At 49.3% G+C, this 26,924-nt stretch overlaps 1 protein-coding gene across 2 annotated transcripts in view; it reads left to right on the forward strand.

Annotated features, from left to right (window-relative positions):
* The window catches only part of SEZ6L (seizure related 6 homolog like), a gene marked incomplete at its 5' end in the record, with an annotated part of 130,020 nt that overhangs the window by 97,569 nt on the left and 5,527 nt on the right, over positions 1-26,924 (forward strand). The window contains 7 exons of one of the 2 annotated variants that reach the window (XM_081113797.1): positions 1,444-1,582; positions 13,335-13,531; positions 17,713-17,907; positions 18,725-18,916; positions 24,024-24,218; positions 24,674-24,706; positions 26,399-26,510. In XM_081113797.1, coding sequence (XP_080969923.1) covers positions 1,444-1,582; positions 13,335-13,531; positions 17,713-17,907; positions 18,725-18,916; positions 24,024-24,218; positions 24,674-24,706; positions 26,399-26,510 — 1,063 coding nt within the window. Of the gene's footprint in view, positions 1-1,443; positions 1,583-13,334; positions 13,532-17,712; positions 17,908-18,724; positions 18,917-24,023; positions 24,219-24,673; positions 24,707-26,395; positions 26,511-26,924 lie in introns of both variants that reach the window. The other variant, XM_081113796.1, reaches the window with a different exon arrangement.

Consider the following 26,924-nt stretch of genomic DNA (forward strand, 5'->3'; position numbering starts at 1 on the left):
TGATTTAATCCTCACTGCACCCCTTCCTGTGGCCCCATTTACAGAGGAGAAAACTGAGGCTGCCCAGTGACATGCCTGAGGGCACGAGGAGGGTAACTGGCAGGGGCGGGATTGGCACTCAGGTCTCCCTGTGCTCTGAGCCCCTCTGGACAGCGTTGGCTCATAGGACCTCCTCTACGCAGGCCCCAGTGCTCTGCCCTCCCCATTTCCCAGATTCAGGGCGGCTGAGCCACCCGAGCCTGGATCCCTGCGGAGCCTGGGAGTAATGAAGAGAACCCTCGCTCCTGGCAGCCGCCACCTGGATGGTGGTTGGCGTGAAGTAACAGCCCGCGTGGTGAGGGATTGATCTCTGTATTAAATGTGCTGGTTTAACAGAGCGGAATTTATTGGTGCTTTGGCCTCTGCCACACTGAGAACTTTCCAACGCGGTAAACACGGAGTGGAATTTAAAGGGCCAGGCGCCAGGTATGGTCATGTCTCTGCCTCCAGTTCAGAGACGGGGTCTTTCACAGCTGGTTAATGATGAATTACTGAGCACTTACCTCGTGCCAGGCACTGTGCTATGTTCGACACCCATGAGTTCAGTTATGCTCCAGAATAACCCAGTGACGTCAGCAGTGGTGTTACCCCGGCTTCACAGAGAAAGGAAACTGAGGCTCCAAGAAGTTACCTGCCTTGTCACACAGTGTGTTGCTGTCAGAAGCAAGGCTCAAATCCGGGTCCACCTGACCTGAATGCCCCATGTCTTAGCCACTACTGACCCTGAGACAAGAAAGAACTGGCTATTGAGGCTTCCTTCAGCCCTGTGAGCTCTGTCCTTGGTCCTGAAAGAACTATAGACTTGTCTTCACCAACCCCCATTAGAGGAGGCAGGTGGCCAGCCCTAATTTAATCTCCCCACAGACATGTGTGGACATCCTGAGGTGAAGGCACCTGTTCACCAAACATGGCAAGCCATGGCTGTATAACTTAACACTCTTCAAAATATATATATATATGTTATTGATTTCAGGGAGGAAGGGAGAGAGACATAGACACATTAATAACTAGAGGCCCAGTGCATGAATTCATGCACGGGTGGGGTCTGGCCCGGCCAGGGGGAAGGGGACGTGGGATGTTGGCCGGCCAGCCCTGCCCCCTGGTTGAACTCCTCCCTGTTGAACTCCTGGTCGAACTCCCGGTCAAGGGGACAATTTGACAATTAGGCTTTTATTATATATAATGAGAAGGAATCATTGATCAGTTCTTCCTGCACACCCCCTACTGGAGATCAAGCCCACAATCTGGTCATGTGCCCTGACTGGGAATCGAACCGTGACCTCCTGGTTTGTAGGTTGATGCTCAATCACTGAGCCATGCTGGTGGGGCAATAGCCCACGCTCTTAACCACTATGCCATAGTGACTTCCTCATAAATAAGTGTGTCTGTCTATGTCTTTTACAGCCATGTGTGGTGGGGAGCTGTCTGCTGTGGCTGGGGTAGTGCTGTCCCCAAACTGGCCAGAGCCGTATGCGGAAGGTGAAGATTGTATCTGGAAGATCCACGTGGGGGAGGAGAAACGGATCTTCTTAGATATCCAATTGTGAGTGTTTATTGGTGGACCCCCACCCCACCCCAACTCATCCAGACTTAGGAAGAAATTGGTCCTGCTTTATTATTTCAGCCAATATTAAATAAGCATCTACTATTTGTCAGGGGCTGTGCAAAGAACTGGGGTCCCAGTGGTGAAGGAAACAACCTCATACACACAGAGAGAAAGCCCCTATGCTCAGGAAATTCTGACTACTAAAGAAGCAGGCACTAAATGAGGAAATAAACCAATAATTGTGTACTATAACTCTGATCACTGATGTAAGGATAGGTGTGTGGTGCTATGAGATTCTGTAATGGAGATGTGATATAAAGAGAAAGATCAGGAAGGCCTTCCTTGGGGATTTGATGCTAAAGCTCAGAACTAAAGGATGGGTTGGAGTGGTACACCCACAAGGAACAGAACATGCAAAGGCCCTGTGGCCAGAGCAAACACAGCATTTCAAAGGACTGACTGTCTGGGGTTGCCAGGAGGAGGAGGGTTCTGTAACACAGACTCTCTGTGTTGCAGTAGTTTACTTCCTGTCTGTCTCTCTCAACTACACCAGCAGGTCCTTGCAGTCAGAGCCTGGTCTGACTAAACTCTGTTCTAGGGTCTAAGACAGAGCATGACACATACTAGATGCTCAGTAAATGGTTTCTCAATGAAGAAATGCTATATGAATGGACTTACTGGCTGTGTGGCTGTTTCCTGTACTCATTGATGGTACCTTTTAGATGTTCCAATTAAAACGCCCCCCACCAATGCCCCATGGCTGGTGTTTGCACACAGTAGGTGCACAGCCTGGTAGGGACATGGAGAAAAAGCTTTCCTGAGAAAGTAGCATCGAAGTCAGGGGTAATGTTGTCCCCAGGGGGGCACTTGACAGTATCTAGAGGCATTTCTGGTTGTCAAAATTGATGATGGGCGGGAGAGCTACCGGGATCTAGTGAGAAGAGTTCAGGGATGCTGCTGAGCATCCTACACTGCACAGGACAGCCTCACCACAAAGAATTAGCCAGCCCCAAGTGGCCATCATGCTAAACTAGAGAAACCCTCATCTATGCTGAGACCTGAAAGACAGAAAGAAGATGGGCAAAGATGGACGGGAACAGTGTTCCAACCCAAAGGAATAGCATGTGCTAAGGTCCAGAAGCAGGAAAGCACCATGCTCTTCTCCTTTGTCCATGATATCAAACATGTGCTGAACACATAGTGCATCCCAGGCCTTCACATCCTGGGTGCCTCACAACAAGCAATGCAGTGGGTTCCATGATTAGCTCCATTTTACAGTTGAGTAAACTGAGGCTCAGAGAGATGGAAGACTATGATCACCTGGCTGGGAACTGGAGGGGCTAGGATTCACACCCGGCTGGCTGGGTCTCTAGGGCCTGGGAGGAAGCCCTGTGTTTCCGGAGCTCAGTGATATAGGAGGTAGCAGTGGAATCAGGCAGGGCCATGAAGGTCGCACTGGAGAGTCTGGATTCGCCCTAATTGGGTAGCAGAGGAAGGGCGTTAAGCAGTTAACAGGATTAAAACTTTGGCGAGGGGAGCCCAGTCCTCCAGTCACCAGCCCGGGGCTTTCTCTGGCAAACTCTGGCACACACTTGGCAGAGTGGCATCTGGACTTGGCACCCTCTTCCTCCCCCAGAGGGAGTGAAAATAGCATCTCACCAGCGAGGGTTACGTGAGGCCCGAGAGCTGCTGGGTTTAATTTATCTCGTTTGGTTTCCGCTGACAGTTTTAGTAAACCAATTTGAGTTTGATAGTAAAAATAATTTTGTCCTCAGGGCCCCTCAGCCCTGCCTAAGTGTTTGCAATTGTTATGTATCACAGTGGCCCGGAAGGAAGCATTTGCACTGCAAACTGATGTGGGTAGGTGGCCCACAGTAGGCGCTGGGCAGTGTTTGCTGAGTCATGAGGACATAGCCACGTGTGCCCGGCACGTGGGGACTTTTTTCCTCCCTCATCTACTGGGCAGGTCTGTTGATGCTGTGGGCATTTAAGATAATGGTTCTGCCAGAACCGGTTTGGCTCAGTGGATAGAGCGTCGGCCTGCGGACTGAAAGGTCCCAGTTTCGATTCCGGTCAAGGGCATGTATCTTGGTTGCGGGCACATCCCCAGTAGGGGGCGTGCAGGAGGCAGCTGATCGATGTTTCTCTCTCATCGATGTTTCTGGCTCTCTATCCCTCTCTCCCTTCCTCTCTGTAAAAAATCAATAAAATGTATTTAAAAAAAAAAAAAAGTACCCACCTTTAAAAAAAAAAAAAGAAAAAAAGAAAAACATCTCTTTAAAAAAAAAAAAGATAATGGTTCTAATGAGTCACTACTTATATGGGACCTACTATGTGCTGGGTAGTTTATATCCATGAGCAATAATGAATGTGCACATTATTATGTAGAGATAATAATGACATACTTTAAAGCTAATGTGAGTAGAGATCATTATAGAGGGGTGATCACCCAATTTGGAGATAAGGTATGCAGAGCACATTGCATGGGGTCTGGCGCATAGTGGGAGCTTCATAAATGGAGATCACGGTTACCAAGAATCCTTGTAAGACAGATATTACCGTCATTATGTTGTGGATTTGGAACTGACAGCACAGAGAGGTTAAGTGGCTTCCTCAGGTCACACAGCCAGGAAAGGACAGCCAGAGTTTGCACACACCGAAGCCTCCACTTCCATTGACTTAAACAGCCTTTGTGGGGACCAGCTATAGGTCTGTGATGAAGCAAGGGGCTCCCAGACATCGCTCGAGTTCAGGAAGAGATGTAGGGCCATAAATAAACAAGGTGAGAAGCTGTGGATGGCGGGGTGGGGATGGGGCCGTAGCGGGACGCTGGATTTACCTCGGCGGGTTGTAGAAATGTCACAAAGAGGGCGACATCCAAGCAGAATCTTGAGTGTTGGTCAAGCTGCAGTGGAGACAGGGCTTTCCAGGAGGGGCCCATGAGAGCAAAGGATTCAAGCAAGTGCAAACAGTGAATGTTAGGTGCCCAATGGATGCCCGGTATTGCAGCAGCAATTAGGATCATCTGCTTTGCATTACTGGTTTGGCGGTGGGAACAGGTGCACAATCTTAAAATGAGCCAGGAGCCCCCAGGCTAAACCTCCGCACCCCAAATACCTAGTCCTTAACCCTCCATGAACCTCCCAGCGCCATCAGGGGATCTGCCACTTAACGCTAAAACACAACTGAGCGTGAACTTTTTAAATCCTTAGGGATACGTTAAATATCTATCTATCTTCTATCTATCTCAAAATAAAGCATAGAATGGCAAATAAAACAACTAAGGAATTATTGGTGAAGACATCAAAGAATGGAAGACCTGGGAGGGGCCCAGAGAGGGGAGGTAACTTACCTGGCATCACACAGCAAGTCAGAGTTAGGACCAAATAGACGACTGAGCGTGGCTGCAGGAGCTTAGCACAGACCACAGCCTTGAAAATGCCATGTGGCCTGGGAGCTGCCAAAGCTTCCAGAGTCCAAAAGAGCTGCCAGGAAATCCCGACTCTGCTGCTCACCAGCTCTGTGGCCTCGGTGGGGCGGGGCGGGGGGGGGGGGGCGGGGGGAGGGGGGTGCTACCTGCCTCACTTTATTCCCAGAGCCAGGCACCTAGTAAGTGCTCAGTAAATATCTATTAAATTTTTACAAGGGAGATGGTGAGTGTGGAAGTTAACCAGATAGGCAAAGGTCTTAGTAAGGTTTCTGACATAAAATAAACAAATACCCTCAGCTAACTCTAGTTTCACACACACACACACACACCATTATATGCCAGGTTTTATGCTAAACACTTGGCGTGCATTATTTCAGGGATGATGTTGGCCATTGTAGTATCATCATTGAAATCAATGTCTGATGTTCATTGAGCATCTACTATTTGCCAGTTACTATGGCAAGTCATTTAACTCTTACAAAGAAACCTATGTGATATCACTGTGCCTAGCCCCCTTTTATAAATAAGGAAACTGAGGCTTAGAGAGGGGAAGTCACACAGCCAAGGTCACGCAGCTAGGAAGAGGCCAAGTCAAGACTTGAACTCAGGCCCTAATCGGTTTGGCTCAGTAGATAGAGCGTCGGCCTGCAGACTCAAGGGTCCCAGGTTCGATTCCGGTCAAGGGCATGTACCTTGGTTGCGGGCACATCCCCAGTAGGGGGTGTGCAGGAGGCAGCTGATCAATGTTACTCTCTCATCGATGTTTCTAACTCTCCCTCTCCCTTCCTCTCTATAAAAAAATCAATAAATATATAAAAAAAAAAGACTTGAACTCAGGTCTCCGGGGCCAACACCAGTGTTATAACCACGCAATAAATGGTAGTGAGGTGCTCAACAAAGGAGAAAGCCCTAGCCCCTTCTTACAGAAGAAGAAACTGAGGCTCAGAGAAGTAACACCCCTCCCCCCCATTCCCCGGGCACCTATTGCAAATATATGTCTATCTCCGAAGGAAAAAAGTTTCCACCAAGCTCTATCGTCCCTTCCCTGGCTCTACTGCAAAGCCCAGTCTTAAATATCTGCATTTAGGGGCCCCAGCACAGTTCTTTAACCAGGAAATAAAAGGATCTAATAGCAAAGCTCAATAACCACATGATTGATAGCGGAAGAATGTTTCTCTTCAGCTGCTGCCAATCTGCTTGGTGCTAAGTTAATTCCACACCTTAAATAGCAAGTGCCTTGTCCAGAGGCCCTTCGATCCTTCGGTGATATCGCTGCTTCCAGCTGCAAGAATTCAGCGTGGGAGCCAGGCAAGAAGGGAGAGTCAGGAGTCCAGGGCAGCACTGGCCCCAGAAGCACAGATGTTCAGACACCAGCAGAAATCATGGGTGAAACAGCCATCATAGAAACAAAAGTCTTCCAGTCTATCAGCAGAGGGAGACGGGATTTCCCCAGAGCCAAAGGTCTAAGGAATCCAAGAAGGAACCGTGAAGTTCATAGAGCCCAACTTCCATAATGTTGCAGGTGAAGAAACTGAGCCCCAGAGACGAGAAGAGACTGCCCCCAGACCACTCTGTCAGTCAGCTACTGCTGCGTAACAAATTAATCCAATCTCAGCAGCATGGAACACCAGATGTGTCGCATTGCTCACGAGTCTACAGCTCAGTGGGGTGATTTTTCTGGTCTCGGCTGGTTCACTCGTGTCTGTGGGCAGCTACAGGCTGGGGAGGTGGCTGTGTGGATTGTCGCTGACCTTTCTCGTGTATTTGGGGTGGGGTGGCTGTTGGCCCGTCTAGGCCCAGATGGAGATGATTCATCTCTGCCGCACATGTCTCTCATCCTCCAACAGCTAGCTCAGGCTTCTTGCCATGGTGACTGGCCAGGGTTCCAAGGCAACGAATCATTGGTGGCCTCCTGAGTCTAGACTAGCAGCATCATGTCTGCATCATCCTGTGGCTAGTCACAAAGCAAGGGCCAGCCCGATTCAAGGGGTGGAAGAACAGACTCCATTTCTTGATGGCAGGTGCTTCAAAGCCTTGCTTCAAAGGCTGTGGACACAGAGAGGGGCAGAGCTTCGAGACCATTTTGTCCTCAAACTATCACAGCCAAAGAAGAGCGGAGGCCAGAACTCGGGTCTCCCGGCTCCAGTCCGAAGCTCCAAATGGCATGACTGTGTGCAATGACCCTACGCGTGCCCGGCGTTATCCCCATTGTACCCGTGAGGAAACCGAGGCTCAGAGCGGTGAAGTAACTTGCCTACGACCCCCCAGCTAGGAAGTGAAGGAGACGGGATTCGCACCTAGGCATGGTCCCTGGCATTTAGAAGCCTCAGAAAATACTTCTTTCTCTGCGTGATGCTTCCATCGTGTGGGAGGACACGCTGGAGAGATCCTGAATTTTCTCAGAAAGAGGAAAAGGCCTTTGCCTGTGGGAGGGAGCCTTGGTTTCCGATCCCAGCTCTTCTGCTTCTTGGCTCCATGGCCTCGGACAAGTTATTTCACTTTTCTCAGCCTCACTTTCCTGTCTTCCAAGGGAGGGTGATAATGGCACCCACCTCTTAGAGTCTCTGAGAGATGAAGACTGGGCAAGGGCCTGACACATGGCACACACCCGGTCGTTTCATTGGCAGCTAGGGTGACGATGAATTCCTTCCATGGTGTTTTGGCCGTGGCCATTGTTAAGGAACTTTTTTTACAATTGGTGGATTCTGAGATTTTCATCTGAACACGGAAGTCCAGGCTGGGCAAGGAACTTGTCCATCATCACAGCAGAGAAGTGGCAGGTGGGGTACCTCTCACTGAGGTCCCCTGACACCAGATTTTGTGGCCAAACCCATTCACCTCTTAGCAGACCGTGCAGTTCGTTATCCATATTTTTAAGCAGAAAGATGCCCTTTTAATTGAACTCCTGGCGCTGATGATGTTACTTACAGCTCTCAATAACATTGCCCCCATTTTACAAGGGAGGATACTGTGGCTCAGAGATGTTCAGCTACTTTTTCAAGGTCACCCAGCTACAAACCAGGCGGTCTAGGATTTTTATCCAGAGCCCGTTCTTTTAGCACTGTTTCTTGAGACGGAGCCAAAACACCAGGGTGAGTAGGGACCGATTTTAGTAGGCGAAGCAGCCCAGAGCTGTCGGGTGTCCCAGGTCCACAGTGCTGGGTGTAGGGTGTCATGTCATTGGCACTGACGAAGCTTTGCCCGCCCTGTTCAGAGATGGCTCAGTCTGGGGATGTGGAAATGGGGAGCAGCTCAGCCTGTGGGGTGGCCCCAGAGGAAAGCATGCCCAGCTGGGGGGCAGGCTCTTTCTTCTCTTTCCTTTTGGGCAGAAGAGGAAAATTGATTGAAAAGGGGAGAAAAGTGGAAAGAAAGGAAAAACAAGAAAAAAAAAGACTAGAAAACAGGGACTGTGTCTCATCGCCACGGAAACCGCAGAGCAGCCGCTTTCAGTCCTGGCTGCCTCCTGGATCTTTAAGATCGCAGGCGCCAGGGCCCCACCCCCGGAGAGACTGAGGGCCTCATTAGTCCGGGGGGCAGCCTGGGCATCATCTGAGTTTTTAAATCTCCCCTCGATGCTCAGCTGCAGCCAGGACTGAGAACCACTGGATAGGGACGGGGCTCCGAGTCGGCCTGGACAAGCACTTGGTGAATGTTGGGGGAGAGAGGAAGGGAGGGAGGAAGATGAGGACAAGGGGAGGAACACAGAAGCAAATAAGAAAACTGCTCATTTTTTTTTTTTAAATGGCTTTCTTTTTTTTTTTTAATATATTTTATTGATTTTTCACAGAGAGGAAGGGAGAGAGATAGAGTTAGAAACATCGATGAGAGAGAAACATTGATCAGCTGCCTCCTGCACATCCTGTGCCCGCAACCCAGGTACATGCCCTTGACCGGAATCGAACCCGGGACCTCTCAGTCCGCAGGCTGACGCTCTATCCACTGAGCCAAACCGGTTTCGGCAAAACTGCTCATTTTTTATGCTTTCAGTTGTCCTTTTAGGCAGCCAAAGAGATTGGTTTTTTGTGCCCTCCCTGGAGTCCACATGCTTTCTTGTGGTGTCTGCCATGTTATCAAATTAAATGGAAACCAAATTAGCACTGGGCCGAAGGGCCCTCAGCAATCCCACATGCTGAGCAGCGTCTGGTGCTGGCTGCGCACAGGAAGGAGCTGAGGCCTTGGGATCGGGCCTGTCTGAGCTCAGTTGACCCCTCTGTTAAATGGGATCCCTAACCTTTTCTCTGACCACCTTGCTATGTGGTTGGGGGGACCTGATCAGACATGGACACAAAGGCACTCTAAACAGGACTAGTTTTCTGGCCTTCCAGAAAAACATGTTTTATCTAAGTTTGATCGAACCTCCAACTGCATCTATAGACTTTGGTCCTCTTTTTCCCCTTATTTAAATCCTGTGGTCTACTTCACCATCTCTGCTGTCCCGTGGGGATCCTGCCTTACTTGCAAGATGCTATTTTCTTAGGAAAGTCGTTTAATAACCCCTCCGAGCCTCGGTTTGCTCATCTGGGAAATGGAGATAAATTCACCATCATTCACTCATGTAAACGACATTTATTTCACCTGTGCCGAGCCCTGTGCTGGGTTTCAGGGACATGCGGACCAAGAGCACGTCCCCTCAGGGAGCTCGCAGCCCCGGGAAAGGTGTCCCGGGTTCTGCCTTTGACTTCGGAGGTTTGGATTCTGGCTCTCCTGGTTGACCGGCTCTGAGCTTCAGAATGTTTCTTCACCTCTGGGTGCCTCGGTTTGCTTATCTGCGAAATGGGTGGCAACAGCGGTACTCACAGTGTTTGTCTGATGGTAAAATGAAATTGGTGCCTGTGAGGCGCTTAGAACAGCTCCCGGCCTGTAGGAAGCCTATGGAGACCTGGGCTGGTTATATCGCTGTAAATGTCGAGTGGGTGGGGAGTATAGCAGGACCTTAAGGAATTAGTAAAATGTCAAGCAGAGAGGTGAGGAGGGGCATTCCAGGTAGAGGGAGCAGCATAGGCTAAGGCAGGTCTAGGGGATACGAAAGGCCTGCGGTACAAAGATGTTGAGACAGCAAAAATGGCAGGCGGGGGGCCGACTGTGGGCCTCTCGGCCGTCCTAAAAAAACAGAGCAACCACACTTTATTCCTTGAGCTAATCTTTGCGGTTTCCACAGTCCACTTTCCATCACCAGCCACTCCTTTTCTTCCCCCCTTAAACTCCTCATAAATTGGCTTGCCTTTTTCACTCTGCTTACTCTAAGCAAAATGATGTCCGTGAAATTAGAAGTTGGAAGTGCAAACTGTATATTTATATATTTTTTTCTAATTCACATTCAAATAAGTACATAGCCATCAGACATTGTCCAATATGTTTGCTTAGCTAACATCATCTTGTGAATATCACCGGGGAAAGCCTTTCAAGGCAAGATTTCCAGGCAAAGGCCAGACGTTGGTTTAGAAAGAAATAAAAAAAAGCAAGGTGGCTTGGTCATCATTTCTTCCTACGCCTTCTATGGAATATTAACTCCAGCTCCACAGTTACAAAGCCCACCTACCACTTCCACGCGCTCCCCCCGCCCTTACCACCCCCACACCCCATACCAAGCTTAGGCGACACTGCCCTCTATTGGCCAAAACGAGAATTTCTCCACCAGAAAAAAGCTTGCTAATCTGTCAGATTCACATTTGCATTCTATCCTCACCTCTCTGGCTGTCTAGACCCTAGTGGAAAAAAATAATGAGGGTCCCTCAGGCTGTTTTTATCTGTGTTGAAGAAGTAATACATGCACACGATTTAAAGCCCAAAGGGACAAAAGGGTCTGCTGTGAAAATTGTTTCCCACTTTTCCCCAGCAAACACCCCCTCTCCCGGTCCCCTCCCTCGAGGCAACCACTAGAACTAGTTGCTCATGTGTTCTTCCCAGACTCTTTAAATATTTCAAAAACCATTAGAGAAATCTCATATCTACCGAAATAAAGCCAGCCAGACTAAATAACCAGTTTAGCACTGATTTTATTACATCCTCTGTTATACAGGATCAATAATGGCAACAAAACAAAACAAATTTAATTGTTACCAGGAGATACATAACATGTCAGGGACAAAAATCTTTGTAGAACAGGGAGTCTGTAGAGAGAGGAAATCTTGCCATAGTGGGAGAGAAAGTGTTGGAAAGCACGGGTTTAATCAAATAAACTTTAGCAATGATGTCATAAGAGCAAAGGACGTGTCAGGATGGGGGTGGGGGCGGTCAGATGGGGGGTTTCCATCTTGCAGGTTTTAGTTATAATTTTTTTTCACATTTTCTGATAACAAGACTGAACCCGGCACACTTATTGGAGATGTATCCCTGGCTTTCACGAAACATCCTATAAAATAATGGTTCGGCCGAACCGGTTTGGCTCAGTGGATAGAGCGTCAGCCTGCGGACTAAAGGGTCCCAGGTTCGATTCCGGTCAAGGGCATGTACCTGGGTTGCGGGCACATCCCTACTGGGGGGCGTGCAGGAGGCAGCTGATCGATGTTTCTCTCTCATCAATGTTTCTAACTCTCTATCCCTCTCTCTTCTTCTCTGTAAAAAATCAATAAAATATATTTTAAAAATAAATAAATAAATAAAATGTTTTAAAAAAGAAATAAAATAAAATAATGGTTCGTATCTCAGGCTTTGGCATCTGAGAGGCCTAGGTGTGAATCCTAAGTCTTATTTGTGTGTGACGTTAGGCAAGTGGTTTCTCCCAGTTGAGCCTCAGTTTTGTTATCTGTAAAATGGGACGATCATTAGTCTTAGTTTATGGTGTTGTCGTTTGAGTGCTTGATACTCAGGAAGCAGCATTCTTGTTATTCAAAAGCTAAATGGGGTCTCGGGAGATCTTCCTTCAGATATCCGATGGGACCAGTACTTTCACTGCCCGGGAACAGGGAGGGGGTAGAAGAGGATGTCAGAAGTGGAAGCACTGGACGGCAGCCCACAGACAGCGGCTCATGCTCCGGAGGGGATCACAGGGTGTGCCTAGAGCAGAGTCAGGGTGAGGGGAGAGAGGAAGCCAGAGCCCCGCTGCTCAAGGCCAGGGTTGGCGCTGGAATGGCTTATCAGGCATGTAGAGGCGTCAAGGCATCAGGCTTGATTCCGGTGACCTTCACATCTGAGAAGAATGGAGATTGTATGGAGGAAAGAGGGGCCCAGGAGGCGGCAGAACAGAAATCCTTCAGGGCAGCTCCAATCGCTTAGGGCTTTTGAATTAACCCCTGGGAGCAAGCATTGAAAGCAGCCAGGAGGAGAGGGGTCCCACTCCCAAGGCTGACAGCTAAGAGTCTGTTTGGGGACCAGGCCCCAGCAGAGATGGAGTCAGAGCCACAGTCCACCCTGGAGCTGAGGCTGAGACCTGGACATCCACCCTGGGCTGGTGCTGATTCATCCGACACACCCTCGGCACCACCCTGAGAACCGGGGACGCAGTGCTGAGTGGGGCAGACGTGTTCCCTGGCATCAGGGAGCTCTGGCCTCGTGCAGGCGTGGCCCGGAGCCATGGAGCACCGGGTGCTAAGCTCCACACGGGCTTTTGTGGGGAGAGAGTGTTTTTTGGGTGGAGCAGGGGAAGCTGGTAGAGATCCCAGGGCCATGAGTCTCCCCACACCACCCCTAGGGAAGCTATACCTGAGGAGTTGTGGGAGGTGCCGTGGGAGAGGTGGCAGTGAATAAAACACAACCCTGCCTCTGGGGGTAAATCTTCAGCGGTGTGCCTCGCATTTCTGTTTTGTTCTTACTAACTGAAGCACCAAATGGATGGTTTCCACCCCTTCTCCCCACTCCAAGATGGCAGCAAGTACCCCAAGTTGGATGAAGCCATCAGCGGGGAGGGCTGGTGTCAGTCTGCATGAGTTGCAGGAACTTCACTTGGGGCCCTTTCCTGGACCACCCCTCTCCTCTGGCGGTGGATAGCTCAGTCAGGAGACGCCTGATAAAAACCCTTCACCATCCCCCCTTCCCAGCACGATGACACCCTAACGCCTACACTTGGCTCTCTAAGCCCTTCATGGACTGACTCCCACAGATCTCCCCAGGTTCCCGTGTCTATACACACACCCACACGTGCTGACCACCAGGCAAATGCCTTCAGGAGCCATGGCCTCTCTCCCTGGGCCAGGCTTGTAGGAGGATCGGCATATCCTGACCACACTGGGAGTCCATGCCCACCTCAACCCCAGTTCCTAGCCTGGCACCTGACACCTCGTACATCTCGAGAAAGTGTGTGTTGCCTGAAAAAAATAAATCAAAAGCTTGTTGACCGCCCCTAACTTTGCTTCGCCACACCCCCTTCTCTCTGCCCCTCAGCCTGAACCTGAGCAACAGCGACATCCTGACCATCTACGACGGTGACGAGGTCATGCCCCACATCCTGGGGCAGTACCTGGGAAGCAGCGGCCCCCAGAAGCTGTACTCGTCCACGCCGGACCTGACCATCCAGTTCCACTCGGACCCCGCCGGCCTCATCTTCGGGAAGGGCCAGGGATTCATCATGAACTATGTGGGTAGGTGTCTCCTCTGGTCAATTTTTTTCACTGTATTTAGATACCGGTTAAGATGATTTCCTGTAGCTAGATCTTTTTCAGGGGGATTTTGTGTTTGGTGGGGCTTTTAATATATAGGCACAGGAAGTATATGTAGTGTTTAAGACCTGAGTCAGAAGGACCAGGGTTTGGGTCTTAGCACTGTTGCCAATGGCTTTGTGACCTTGGGCAAGTCACTTCACCTCTCTGAGCCTCCTTTTTGTCTGTGAAATGGAAATAGTGATTTCTACTTCACACGGTTGATATCAGGACTTCGTAGATCAAGCCTCATAACTTGAGGAGGCTTCATGTGGGGCGTTAGATAATCTGGAGTTGAAGGTTGTTCAACCCAGATTATCTAACCTTGAACAGAGAGTTCAAGGTTGGAGGTAGACCGTGGGAGTCAGTGAAGTATAGACAGGCATTGTTTAAAAGCATGGGACCGGATAAGATCGCACAGGGAGTGAGTCTAGATAGAGAAGAGGACAGGGTCCAGGAGGGAGCTTGGGACCCTCCAGTGTTTAGAGGCTGAGCAGGGGAGGGTGGTGGAGCCAATAATGAATAAGGGGGCATTACAGCTGGGGAGTGAGGAGGGAAGGGTGTGGGTAGACAAAACAATAAGAGGTATTGGATGGTCAAGTCTGAACTTCGCTTGGACTTAGCAATTTTTTTAAAAGATGGGGGGAGATAAATGGTTTGGAAGCCACGCTAAGGATCAAGATAAACATCACCTGCATCTATTGGTCCCAACGTATGGGAGGTGGGAGAAAGGGCTGTCTCCATTGGAAGAAGAGTCCTTAGGCGACCTATTGATGCACGGGACTGCGCTCAACCAACTGAGCCACACTGGCCGGGGCAATGAGTCCCTTTTCTCATTTCCAGCTGGTGGACACTTCTCATCCCTGCCTGCTCTATAGGCAGCCGTCAGAGCGGCAAACACAAATGTCGATCTTCTTTCTTAAGCTTCTCAGGGGCCTTTTTACCCTGGATTGTGCTGCTACATATGTTATGTTGTGTTATTCCTGCTACTTCGCATGCTTGTCCCACTCTTTGGTGGGGGGGTGCTCTGGGCATAGGTGCCCTCCTGAGTCAGCTGCCTTTGGAGGGAGAGTGTCTGGCAACTTGGCTTCAATCTATGCTTAGACTGTTCCCCCTTCCCCGCCAGAAGATGAGGTCATAGCTTTGCTCTTCTTTCTTCTCTGGTGCCTGAGTCAGTCTTCCAGACCTGCATCCAGCTCGGCAGCAGAAAGCTGACTCGATCCAAGCTCCCCAAGGTTACCCGAGCGTCTGGCCCAGGCTCATTTGGCAACATCTTGAGGAGGAGGCGCTCGTGTTAACTGAAGCTGAAACTTAGACTTGTGTGGCAGTTTGGCGTTGGCAAGCACTCTTCTCCATCTCATGTTATTCCATCCTCAAATGCATGGTCTTCAAGTGAAAATGCAAGAGGGGGTCTGTTCATAGGCAGTGTCGGGACCGTGTGCTGATGCTGTGGAGAAGCAAGCGCGGAGCTCCAGAGACCACGTCCCGGGGGTACGCAGCCTGGCGAATGTGGGTGGCACACAGAAAAGAGAGAAGAGTTCCCTTTGCTCTTCTTTCTGTTAAAGAAACACCCAGTTAATTTTACAGGGAAGGCAAGTGAGCTTCTGTATTCCATTCTGACGCCGATCAATTGCTGGTGACCCCCAGTGCTGAAGACCATGTTGAAAAGAATTCCGAGGTCATGCCGGACGTCAGTGGGGAAGAATGGCACGGTTGCTTAGTGACGTCTGCCACGGCATGGGCTAGGTATCTGCTATCATAGGTCTAGATTTAACCAGACACAGACGCGATTCCCATTCAGTAGAGGAGTCAGACGGAAGGGCCAGGGGTTTCTGTGATCATGTAGAGAATTCTGAAGCTCCTAGACTGATCGCAAGGCCTAGCCCCCAGCTCTGGGAGCTGGTCAAGGCTTACCTACTGTGGCAGCTGCCAGAACCTTCCACAGGAACACTCTGGGCTTACATGGTTCTGACCTCCTTTGCACAAACAGAAGCAAATACCCATTCTCATCATTGCTTCTTGTGCTTTGCTAGTGTCTTTGGCCAAGTGCATGGGAGGAAAGGGAATAAATAAAAAAGCGGAGATGAGTAAGCAGTGTTTTTCAAAGAGATGTTGGGCACTAATCTTAGGATAATAAATGGGCTCTATATTGTAGGTCAACTCCAGTCAAAAGAAAGTGAGTGGCTCCCTGGAGTGCTGTGCTGAGGACTGGAGGGTTTCCGCAGGATCCAATGAAAGATTGCCGTGATTGATTAGTGATGTCTGTCATGAGTATATGATGGTAAATAGTGGCATATATTCAGTGCATTTGGGTATTTCTTTTGCCCAAAAGTTAGATGATGGTGTTGACCTTGACCATGAACACTAGAAACATGACTTCAGATCCCTGTTTTCCTGGTGCCTGGCATATGGTAGGTGCTCACAAAAATCTTAGTCAAACAAATGAATGATTCCATATAAGTCATCTTCGTGTTCCTGTCGTACCCTGCACATTGATTAGCATTCGCATTGCCCTTAGGGACAGACAGGGTCGTGATTTGTGTTGCCACTCTAGGATTGAGGACAGTGAAGCTCGGAGATGTGCATTGATGTGACTGGTGTCACACAGCTTCTAAAAGAAATAAAGAGGATAGAAGGGAAGCCCTCCAACTCCTAGGCCGGTTTTTTCATTCTTAGCAAAGAGAGGGGCCCATCGGGACAGATCATTCTAGAACCTCCACCTAGGGTGTTTGGTGAATATGCAGATTCCTGAATCAGGGTCTCTGGGAGTGGAGTCCAGGGACTGAAGAAGAGGAAGGCTATGTGACCTAGCCAAGGCCACTGAATGTGTCAACAGTGGGACCACGATTTCAGTCAAGTCTCTGCTACAAGATGGCACAGCTGAGGAATCACAAATGTGACGAATGCCACAAAGGAGACAGGGTTGTCACAGGGATGTGCAGCCATGTTGGCTGACATCAAAACAGCCAGACAAGCAAACCTTTCTCAGCAAAGCATTTGGCACAAGGCAGACCACGTATCCAGTATTTGCCCCATCTCACCCCTTTCAACCAGAATTCCAGCATTTGCAGCTGTGTCCTAAATCCAGGGCTTGGCTGATTCTTCAAAGACCTAAAAATAGAGGCCCCTGTTCCCCACCAAGCAGTCCTAGATGCCCTCTCCCTCCCCCTCCTTCTTGCCGACAGCCGTGAGCTCTCCCTTCCCCAAATGAAACGCCAGGAAAAGCCATCGCTTGTTTCTCCGCATGACTTTCCCGCAGACAGTGCAAGGGCTTTGCTCTCCCCAGAAGCACTTAAGAACTGCAAATTAATTAAACAGCATAATTAGCTCTTTCTCGCAATCTGGGCAGTGGGCACTTGGAAGCAAGAAGAGTAACAATGGACTTTGGATGACTACCTTAGTAATGAGAGTTTGCTGAAGAAGAACAAAATTATGCCAGAGGAAATGTGTGTGATAATAAGCTGCATGTAGCCTTTGATAATATGCACCCATGATATGCAGCGTGATTAGAAGAATGCACTGATAATTCTTTTTTATTTTGATAGTTAATTATTGATCTTCACCTGTATTGCAAAAATATTTATCACCTACTCCATCAAACCCATGGATTTACAGACATTCTTAGGATGAGGCTGAGTGTATTAGCTACCTATTGCCGTGTAACAAATTACCTCCCAAAATTAGCAATAAATATTTATTATGTCACCGTGTCTGTGGGTCATGAATTCAGGAGTTAATGTGGGGTGGTTTGGGCTCAGAGTCTGTCATGAGGCTGTAATCAAGATGTCAACCAGGGCTGTAGTCATCTGAAGGCTCGACTGTGGCTGGCGGCTCCTCTTCCAAGTGGTTCTCTGCCATGGCTGGCAAGTCAATGCCATTGTTGGCATGAGACACAAAGAGAAGTGATCATGCCCAGTCACACTGCTAGTAAGTAGCAGAGTTAGAATTCTGTCTGATACTAAAGTAACTTTATCAAACCAAGAGACCGTTGAGTAAGTTCGGGGACCCACAGGAAGAGGTCATTGTAAAATCTCACGGTTAAGCGTTCTGTTCTCGGGTTTGGGAAGTGTTTTTCCTCTGACATTCGTAAAGCAGAAGGTGAGGATGATGTCTTTGTTTTAAAGAGGTGTCAAGGAACGACTCCTGCTCCGATCTGCCCGAAATCCAGAACGGCTGGAAAACCACTTCGCATACGGAGCTCGTGAGGGGAGCCAGGATCACCTACCAGTGTGACCCCGGCTACGACATCGTGGGGAGCGACACCCTCACCTGCCAGTGGGACCTCAGCTGGAGCAGTGATCCCCCGTTTTGTGAGAAAAGTAAGCATCGTCCTGTTTTCTTAGGTCAGTGGGTGGCGAGTCCTCACTGGTTTCTTTCTGTTTGTTTGTTGCTGTTTTTCATGGATTCAGTGGCCTTACTTAATGTGGAATCTGGCCTCCCTTCAACTCCACCAACTCATTGGTGCTCACAGATGTCACTCTGTAGGCAGGGATCTCAGACTCAGGTGCCCTCAGAAGCCAGGCAGGTGAAGTAAATGAGTGAGACAGACTCATGTCAGACAATAGGGAGTGGTATGGACTGTGGTGAACGGGAATGTATGCAGCCTGTGTAAACACATCATTCAAATTCAGGTCTTTAAAATTCTGGTAGTAGCCAAGCAAAACAAGTTAAGCTGGACCTTGGAGTCCGAGTTCGAACCCCTATAGTAGGTAGCTGACCTCATTCACACAGCATCCGCCCCAGTCTCCTGGTTCCTCCTGCCTGACCCCTCAGGCGTGGGGCCAGCCATGTCTGGTGGCAGCTGAATCTGGTGTCTTAAAAAGGGGTAGAAAGGGAAATACTCCTGGTAGCAGAGGGAGGGGCTACGTTCAGAGGTGTACAACGTTGTATATCGTACATAGGTCCTGGTGCCCTGATGCAAAGCAAACGTATCTTTGGGCAAATTCCTGAAAGTGGTTTGACATCCAAATCTCTTTCATCCCGGCCTAGTCTCCAGCCACCTTTGATGCGCCCGAGGTGCATTATCTTCCCAGCGGGAAAGGAGCTTAAGTTAGGAACCTTTCTAGATCCTTCTGTCATTCATCCGTGGTCACCGAGAGCCCTAACGCGCACCTGGTCTGCTTTCGTCTCGCGTAGTTATGTACTGCACCGACCCCGGGGAAGTGGACCACTCGACCCGCTTGATTTCGGACCCTGTGCTGCTGGTGGGCACCACCATCCAGTACACGTGTGAGCCCGGCTTCGTGCTGGAGGGGAGCTCGCTTCTGACCTGCTACAGCCGCGAGACCGGCACCCCCATCTGGACGTCCCGCCTGCCCCACTGTGTCTGTGAGTCCTGTTTATTGACTTAACGAAAACTTCATGTTGCTGCCTCTTAGTCACACTGACTGGGCTGCTCAGGGAAGGCACCCCCCTTTGGGAGTGCTTGTTATTAGGACGATCACAGAGCTAGCACGCACTGAACGCAGGGGTGCTGCGACATTCACGTCAGTGTGCCAGGCACTGCGCTAAATCCTTTGCCAAAGGCCCCTCCGTGCCCCCCCCAGTGGCCTGGTCAGCATGGCATCACTGGCTTCGTTTCAAAAGGTCCAGAGAGGTGATCTCATTGCCGCAACTCACACAGCCAGTTAACCCAGACAGTCCGCAGGGACTGAATGGGGTGGATTTAAGCTCTATTTGGCCTTGTCTATGTGGAGCCACCAAAGCAAATGTTTGGTTTAAAAAAACAACACCACCTTTTTGGGTTTCCTGACCGTAAAAACTCAAAAAAGGCTTCCCAGGTCACTCTAAAACTGGAGGGTCTATTCTCACCAGGCAGGGGAGGTGGAGAGCGGTGGTCCAGGAGGCTCAGCCTGGGAAGCACGTTCCCTTCCTGTTTCCTCCTGGTGACTTGGGAGGGTGAGGAATTGAAGCTGCAGAGATCCAGACACGAAAAGCTAAAAATAAAAGCTTATTGTAAAACCCTGGAAGGCGATACCCTTTTTATAAAGAAAGAAACGGCACTCCGCTAATGAGGACAGTCTCCAAAAGCCCTCTGGGCCGCCGCGGCTGCTGGGTTCCCGAGAAGCGTGTCTCCCTCGTTTCGGGGCGCCTTTCCCCGAAACCTCAGCGCCGGAGCTGCAGGGTCAGGGAAGACAGCTTCCGCGATACCCATGCTAGTGAGTTCACGCACCCAGTGGGTGGCAGGAGATTCGTGATCCTCCCTAAAGCCTAAAAAGTAACCATGTGGTTCCCGCGACATTACAGGCAGGCGAGGCTGGTGGGAGATGGCGCATGAGGTGAGAGGATGGTCCAGTTCTTGCAGCGAGGTGCCTGGAGCGAGAGGGAGGTTACCGTCGGGGTTCTCAGGGCATTTTTAAGGATGAGGTGGTCAGACGCAAAACAGCTTTGAGGTGTTTTCTCTACTGAACGAAGGAACAGCCCCGATCCGATGGGCACCTTCACCATGCTGTGTCCTTCCCCAACATGAACACGATTAAACCTCATAAAACTGCATGAATGCTACGTGTGTCCACTTAAAAGCAGGAAAGGAGGCCCAGAGAGGGTGAGTAGCTTTCCTGAGGCCACACAGCAAGGAAGGGGAGATCCTAGGATTCCCATTCAAGCCTGATGAACCCCCGAAAGATTATCATCTCCCCCTCTCCCGCCCCACAATCACTGCAATGCCAGCTTCTGGGCGAAGTTCCAGTGCTTGATTGTTGACAAAGATCTTCCACCAACAAGCTGCTGATACAGACAGTAAACTGTATAAGCTCTGCTTCCTCCAGCTTCTGTTCAGGGTCGCTGGACTCAAAGCCATGTTCTTTCCTAGTCCATTTACCCCAAGACGCTTCAAGAACAGACAGGTCAGGCACTGGTAGGGGTCAGGCATTGGTAGGGGAAAGAGTGCAGTCAACACACTCCCAGCTCTGCTGGGTAACCTTGGACAGGTAGCTTGCCCTCTCGGCCTCAGAGCTCTCATCTGAAAAAGGAAATAATACTCCCTACCAGGCAGGGTTGTTGGAAGCAACTCATTTAGCCATTCAATATGCAGGCTGATGCTAGGAGAGTGTTTCCTAAACTTTCTCAACTCAAGATACCCTTGGTGTCTCAGAAATTCTTTCATCGATTTTCCAGGCCAAAAATACCTAATAATCCTGTTTGTTAAGTAGTTTGCTCCAAACACCTTAATAATTAGCTATATTGGGGTCACTTCGTAGTTTTTAGAGAAAGTAACACAGAAGTTGAAAGATTATATTTTTATTTCACTCTTAAATAACTAGTTACTACTCCAGGGATACATGTGCCTGTGGAGCTCCACCGAACTTCTCAAACCTCAGCATCAGGCTGGACTCTGCCATGGTCATTTCCTGTTCCATGTGGATTTGTCCCAGTTCTTGTCTCTTAGCACGGCAACCGCGGAGCAGCCAGCTTTGCAAAGATGAGGCATCAGTAAAGGGAACGTAGCTCTGTCTCGTGCTGAAACTGGGACCTTCCTGGAGCTAGTAGTTCCCGAGGGTCTGAGAGATGTCACTGTGTCTCCTCAAAATTTTACAAAATCTCACAGCACCTCTGTGAGTTCGTGGTGGCACCCCAGGGCACCTTGGTGCACAGTTTGGGAACCATGGTGGTGGTTGGGCCCTGAAAATAGAGCAGTGGGTAAACAGACACGATCCATGCTCTCATGAAGCCTGGGGTCTACTGGAGATGAGTGGAGGAAAACAAATCTATAAAGAAAATAGCAATGGATAAACAGCACCTCCTCCAGGGAGACTTCCCTGACTGCCTAGACTAGATCCTATTTCTCTCCTCTGAGTTCTCATGGCACCTACAATTCAGCTATTACAGCACTTGCTGTAGCCTATTGAAATGATCTGTTCAGATATTCAGAGAAGCAAACACATAACTCACTTGCTGGGATTGTAGCCATTAATTCTTGTATCCCTCGTGCTCAATAGTATGTGTTACTGTTACCATCATCGTTATTGTTAGTGATACTAATGTGGCCTTTATTGACGGTGGCGTGGTAAATGACTCCTCAGGTTCCCATCCAGAAGACATAAACCACGCTACCTAGAGTGATGATATGACAAATTCAGTGAGGGTTTTATGGATGGCTCTCTGGAGAAGCACTTAGGGATTCCCCAGGAGGCCCTGGCAGAGCCCATGTGGCCAGACTGTGACCCTAGTAAAAGCTCCCATCGATGCACTGTCCCCAAGATGCCTTAGGGTTGGAGCCCCGGCACTGAATCAAGGGGGTTGTAGTGCGGCCAGGTGAGAGCAGGTGAGGACGCCTCCCCTCATCTCCCTAAACCTGCTCGCAACAGCCTCCTTTACATCCAGGTCTAAGAGTTTATCCTCTGTCTTTACTACCTCCCCAGGGACAGGACAGTCCTCGCACAGGGTTGGCATCCAGAAAATATTTGTGGGATACCTGACTGTTAAGTTTCATGAAGGCAGGGACCATGTCTGTCTTGTTCATCATTGTACTAATAAGAGGTGCTCAATAAATATTTGTTCTCCTCACTGATCTGTTCATTTATGAAGGGAAAGGTTGTGGGGAAATTGTTCTGCGTTACCATTGCCACCTGATGGCCACTTGGCTACATTGCAGGTAATGCATGCATTTGCCACATAAGGATCCTCACTTTTCCACCCAGGAGGGAGGGAAGCAACCTGGAATCAGATCTGCACCTCATCCCACCTCCCATTCCCCCATCCCCAGCCTGAGCCCTCACTTTCCCAGCCGAGCACTGGTTCCCAGGTTTCCTCTGGAAACCCCTGACCTCCCCACCCATGACCGTGACCGGGTCAGGCGAGGTTTGTCCTCTGTGCTTCCCATCACGGCTGTTGCTGCGCTGGGTTGCAGTCACCTGACCAGCCTTCTCTCTCACCCACTAGACCAGTGATGGCAAACCTATGACACGCGTGTCAGAGGTGACACGCGAACTCATTTTTTTTGGTTGATTTTTCTTTGTTAAATGGCATTTAAATATATAAAATAAATATCAAAAATATAAATCTTTGTTTTACTATGGTTGCAGCTATCAAAAAATTTCTATATGTGACACGGCACCAGAGTTAAGTTAGGGTTTTTCAAAATGCTGACACGCCGAGCTCAGAAGGTTCGTCATCACTGCACTAGACTGACTTCTGGGCAAATGGAAACCACACTCTCCTAGTTCTCCACTTTATACCCCTCTCCTGGCACAAACCTGGCAGAGGGGCAGAGTAGTGTCTGCTGGACCCTCCCTCCAAATGAGTGGGTTCTGGACTTAGGGGTTCATGAGCTATAAAGTGCAGTGCATTGGGCTGCATTTCCCAAGGAGTGTTTTATACACCCCTGGTGATACAACATGGCTTGAGGCAGTGCCCAGATTAACTCTCTGGTGTTTTGTTTTGTTAAGAAGATGGAAACTGACCTTTGAAATCTGTGATTATAGAAATAGGGGTGAGGCTGAATTGTATTGCACAATTTCAATGGAAAAGCAAATCAACAGAAATAAGAAACATTAAGTAAACGACAGTATGAAAAGACACTTGGTATGAAAAGACAACAGAAATTGTAAAGGCCACACAAATAGCCAGTGTTTATTGGGTGCTCACTCTGTGCTGCTCACCTACATGCATGTGCTCATTTAATCCTCCTCGCAACCCTCTGACATGGCCCATTTTACAGATGAGGAAATTGAGGCTCTGAGAAGTCAATACCCACAGAGGTTATTTATGATGCTCCTACTATATAGGTTGGGGTCATTTATGATGCTTCTTCTGTATACCAGGCCCTGAGCTTCAAGCAAGCCTTAACAGTGAGGGAAACTGATGTACAATGATTAAATAAATACTGCTGGGGTGGGAGAAGAACTGGAAAGACTAGTGACTGAATTAGGGGTAGGAGGCATCCGGGGAGACTTCCTGGAGGTGGAGAAATGAGGAATGAGAATTGAAAGACAAGACTGATCCAACCTAGGTGGGCAGTTAAGGTGTGAGTTGAGAAGCAGAAGGAATGCTTTATAACTTAATGTCACCATCCATCATTTATAGAATATCTAGGACATGCCAAGAGGATTTTACACCATAATCTTACTTCATCTTCCAAGTCCCTATGAGATAGGTACTACTATTATTATTCCCATTTTACCGATGAGGAAACTGAGGCTCAGAATCTGTCCGTGGCCCTTGCTGGAGGTCACACAGCTAATTAGTAAGTAGCAGAACCAAGATTTTAACCCATATTCCACAGCCCAGTACAGTCTACCGTGCCCATGTGTAACCCATGCCCAGAGGCAGGAGACAAAAAGGTGAGTTTGGGCAATGGGAACCAGTTCAGTGCAAGGTGGGGATGTAGAGGGAGAACGTTGCAGAGACCAGCCAAAGCCAGTTCGGGCTGGCTCTGAGTAGGAGTCCCCAGAGACTCGCATCCTCTCACCAGAGCTCCTCTTGGCTTGCGTTTCAGCGGAAGAGTCTCTGGCGTGTGACAACCCAGGGTTACCAGAGAACGGGTACCAGATCCTGTACAAGCGCCTCTACCTGCCAGGAGAGTCCCTCACCTTCATGTGCTACGAGGGCTTCGAGCTCATGGGCGAAGTGACCATCCGGTGCATCCTGGGACAGCCGTCCCACTGGAATGGGCCGCTGCCTGTTTGTAAAGGTGAGGAAAGCTACTTGAGACACGGGACGGGGGAAGCCGGAGATGTCAGGATCGGCTGGCAGGGGTTCTGAATCTTCTCCAGAAGCTGAGCTGCTGCATTTCATCAAATCTAAGACACCACCGTTATTCTCACCACCGAGAAAGGAAAACACCACTGCCGATGGAACTGTGACTCAGTGCCTTCTCCTTGCTTAGCACCGTGTTATTGTTAATCCTCACCCAATGATATTCTTTCCATTGATTTTTTTTTTTTTTTGAGAGAGAGAGAGAGAAGAAGGGAGGGGGGAGGGAAAGCATTCAGGAATTTTCAGCAAATGCAGCAGCCCCGGATAAATAAAACGTAACATTAACTTCAGGAAAGCATGGCATGGGCTTTTGCTCCCATTCTTCTTGGCCCCATAACATGCACGGCGAATCCACTTGACATTGACCAATGCATTCTATGTCTCTTGCAGTTAATCAAGACAGCTTTGAACACGCGTTAGAAGGTGAGTCCCAGAATGAAAAACACCCAATAAATCAAGCTCATAGCAAAAAGCTAGGGCAGGTCCTAAACCATCCTGGGTCGGGTGCTTACAAAAAACTAACAATAACAAAACATCTTCCTTCACCTGCCGGAGGTAATTTCAAAACAAATGCGATTGCAAAGAAAAAGTCATTGGATTTACATCTCACGGTCCTAACTGACCTGGAAAGGATTTGATGCCAGTTGTGCGCATGAGAGTAGGAAATCTAAGAGTCCCTCTGCCTGACAAAGGCATCAGCTGTTTGTAAAACTTTTCAACCACGTGGTGCCTTTGGAGAAACTAAACCCAATGATGTCTCCCCGCCTACGCTGAGCATCCTCCTGGTTTCAGGAGGGAAACGGGCCAGGGGTGGTCTGTGGTCTGTTTTTCCCTTAGTCTTTCTCCTCCCCAACACATCTGTCCCTGTGCCCTCTTGTTCCCTGTTCTCCTTTTACTAGGAATTTCCAAGTAAGACTTATTAATGCGCAGCAGATGCTGAAAGCTCTCTAGGATTTAATTCTGTTTTCATGTGGTGGCTCCTTCCCCTGCAGCCCCTCCCCTACCTGAACCATCCTGCATTCTGTGTCACCTCCATTCGGAATTCCCAATCCACTCGCCTGGACGATGGTGCCAGATGGTTGTTGGTTTTTAAAGCTGTAACCAGTGGAGCCACTTCATTATTATTTTTGAAGCCATTTAACTTCCTGACAATAAGAGGTTCCCTCAGAACCTGGGGCTGTGGGGATCGCATGGCATTAGTCACTCTTCCTAGTAACAGATGATGTTTTAATCCGAGCGGGCGGAGCCGGGGCTCAAATAGAACAGTGTGTTATTAGTCACGCCCCTGGGGATAGAGGACGTTGCGTGGCTCTGGTGTCTTTCAGGCCATCCCCTTTCTGCCTTTGCCAACCAGTGAACCATGGGAATGTCTCAGATGTGTGGGGTTGCGGAGAGATTACAGCGCTAATGTACTATTTTGTGCTCCTGCGTTTATTGTGGGCATTCGGGTCACTTTTGCACACTCCATAGAGTGGCGGGTAATGAATTCTAGATTGATGTGCAGCCGAGCTCTGTTGGGCATGGCATGGAGCAGCGCAGAGGGAACCTGGAGGCCGAGAGAATGTGCAGCCATGGCCGCTGAGAATCAAAATGGGGTCTTCACCGTTGGGGTACCACCGGGTGTGTAGGACTGAGACTGGCCCCAGCTTCCCAGCGCCCTCTCCTGGAGGGGCTGATAAAGCAGCCCTGGGAGGGACCCTCCAGTCTGGGTACAACAAGCTCCCTCCACTCCATGGAATGCCAGTGAATCTGCCTTCCTGGTTTGCACACTTGGGATTTCTCCCTTGAATTGGATTTTAACCAGCTTTCAACTGTACCCCCCACCAAAGAAAAATGGGCATGGTAGGATCAGGGTTCAAGGACTGTAATTCTCGGTTGCCCCATAACCACCTCACCCAAGGATGGGCCTGGACTCAGTTGCAAAAGAACCAGCACGAACTCCTCTAGGCTCCGCCTCTTTCCCCCTTGGAGATGGTTCTCCAGAGGCTAAGGCTCACTGACATCGGTTCTTTGGGAGGGTGTGGGATGGGAGGGTGGGTGTGGAACTGGGAGCCAGGGACCCGGGTGGGCTGAGCATATGCGACATGAAGGCCTCACTGGCTGTGTGTTCAGTAGCAGAAGCGGCAGCGGAGACATCACTGGAAGGAGGAACTATGGCGCTGGCTATCTTCATCCCGGTCCTCATCATCTCCTTACTGCTGGGGGGAGCCTACATTTACATCACCAGGTAGGGAGCCCCGGAGCGAGTTGGGGGGCTGCCACCCCCTCATCCATTCGTGTCCTGAGGGGCTGGGCATTTCACCTCTCTGAACACCAGCTTCTCCACCTCTAGTTTGGGGACAGTGGCATTTGTGTGAAATGACATTTGATTAAGGACTTGAAAGCAATGCAAAGGTAAGCTCTGCAAACCTGGGATAAGAGGAACAGCATGTACAAAGACCCTGAGGCAGGTATTTGCCTCATATAGATTTTCTCTGCCCTCATGGAGCTTACAGTCTAGGACAGTGGTCGGCAAACTCATTAGTCAACAGAGCCAAGTATCAACAGTACAAGGATTGAAATTTCTTTTGAGAGCCAAATTTTTTAAACTTAAACTATATAGGTAGGTACATTGTTATTAACTTAATTAGGGTACTCCTAA

The sequence above is a fragment of the Myotis nattereri genome (genome assembly GCF_964212035.1).
Source record: "Myotis nattereri genome assembly, chromosome: 19".
In the NCBI taxonomy this organism is placed as follows: domain Eukaryota; kingdom Metazoa; phylum Chordata; class Mammalia; order Chiroptera; family Vespertilionidae; genus Myotis; species Myotis nattereri.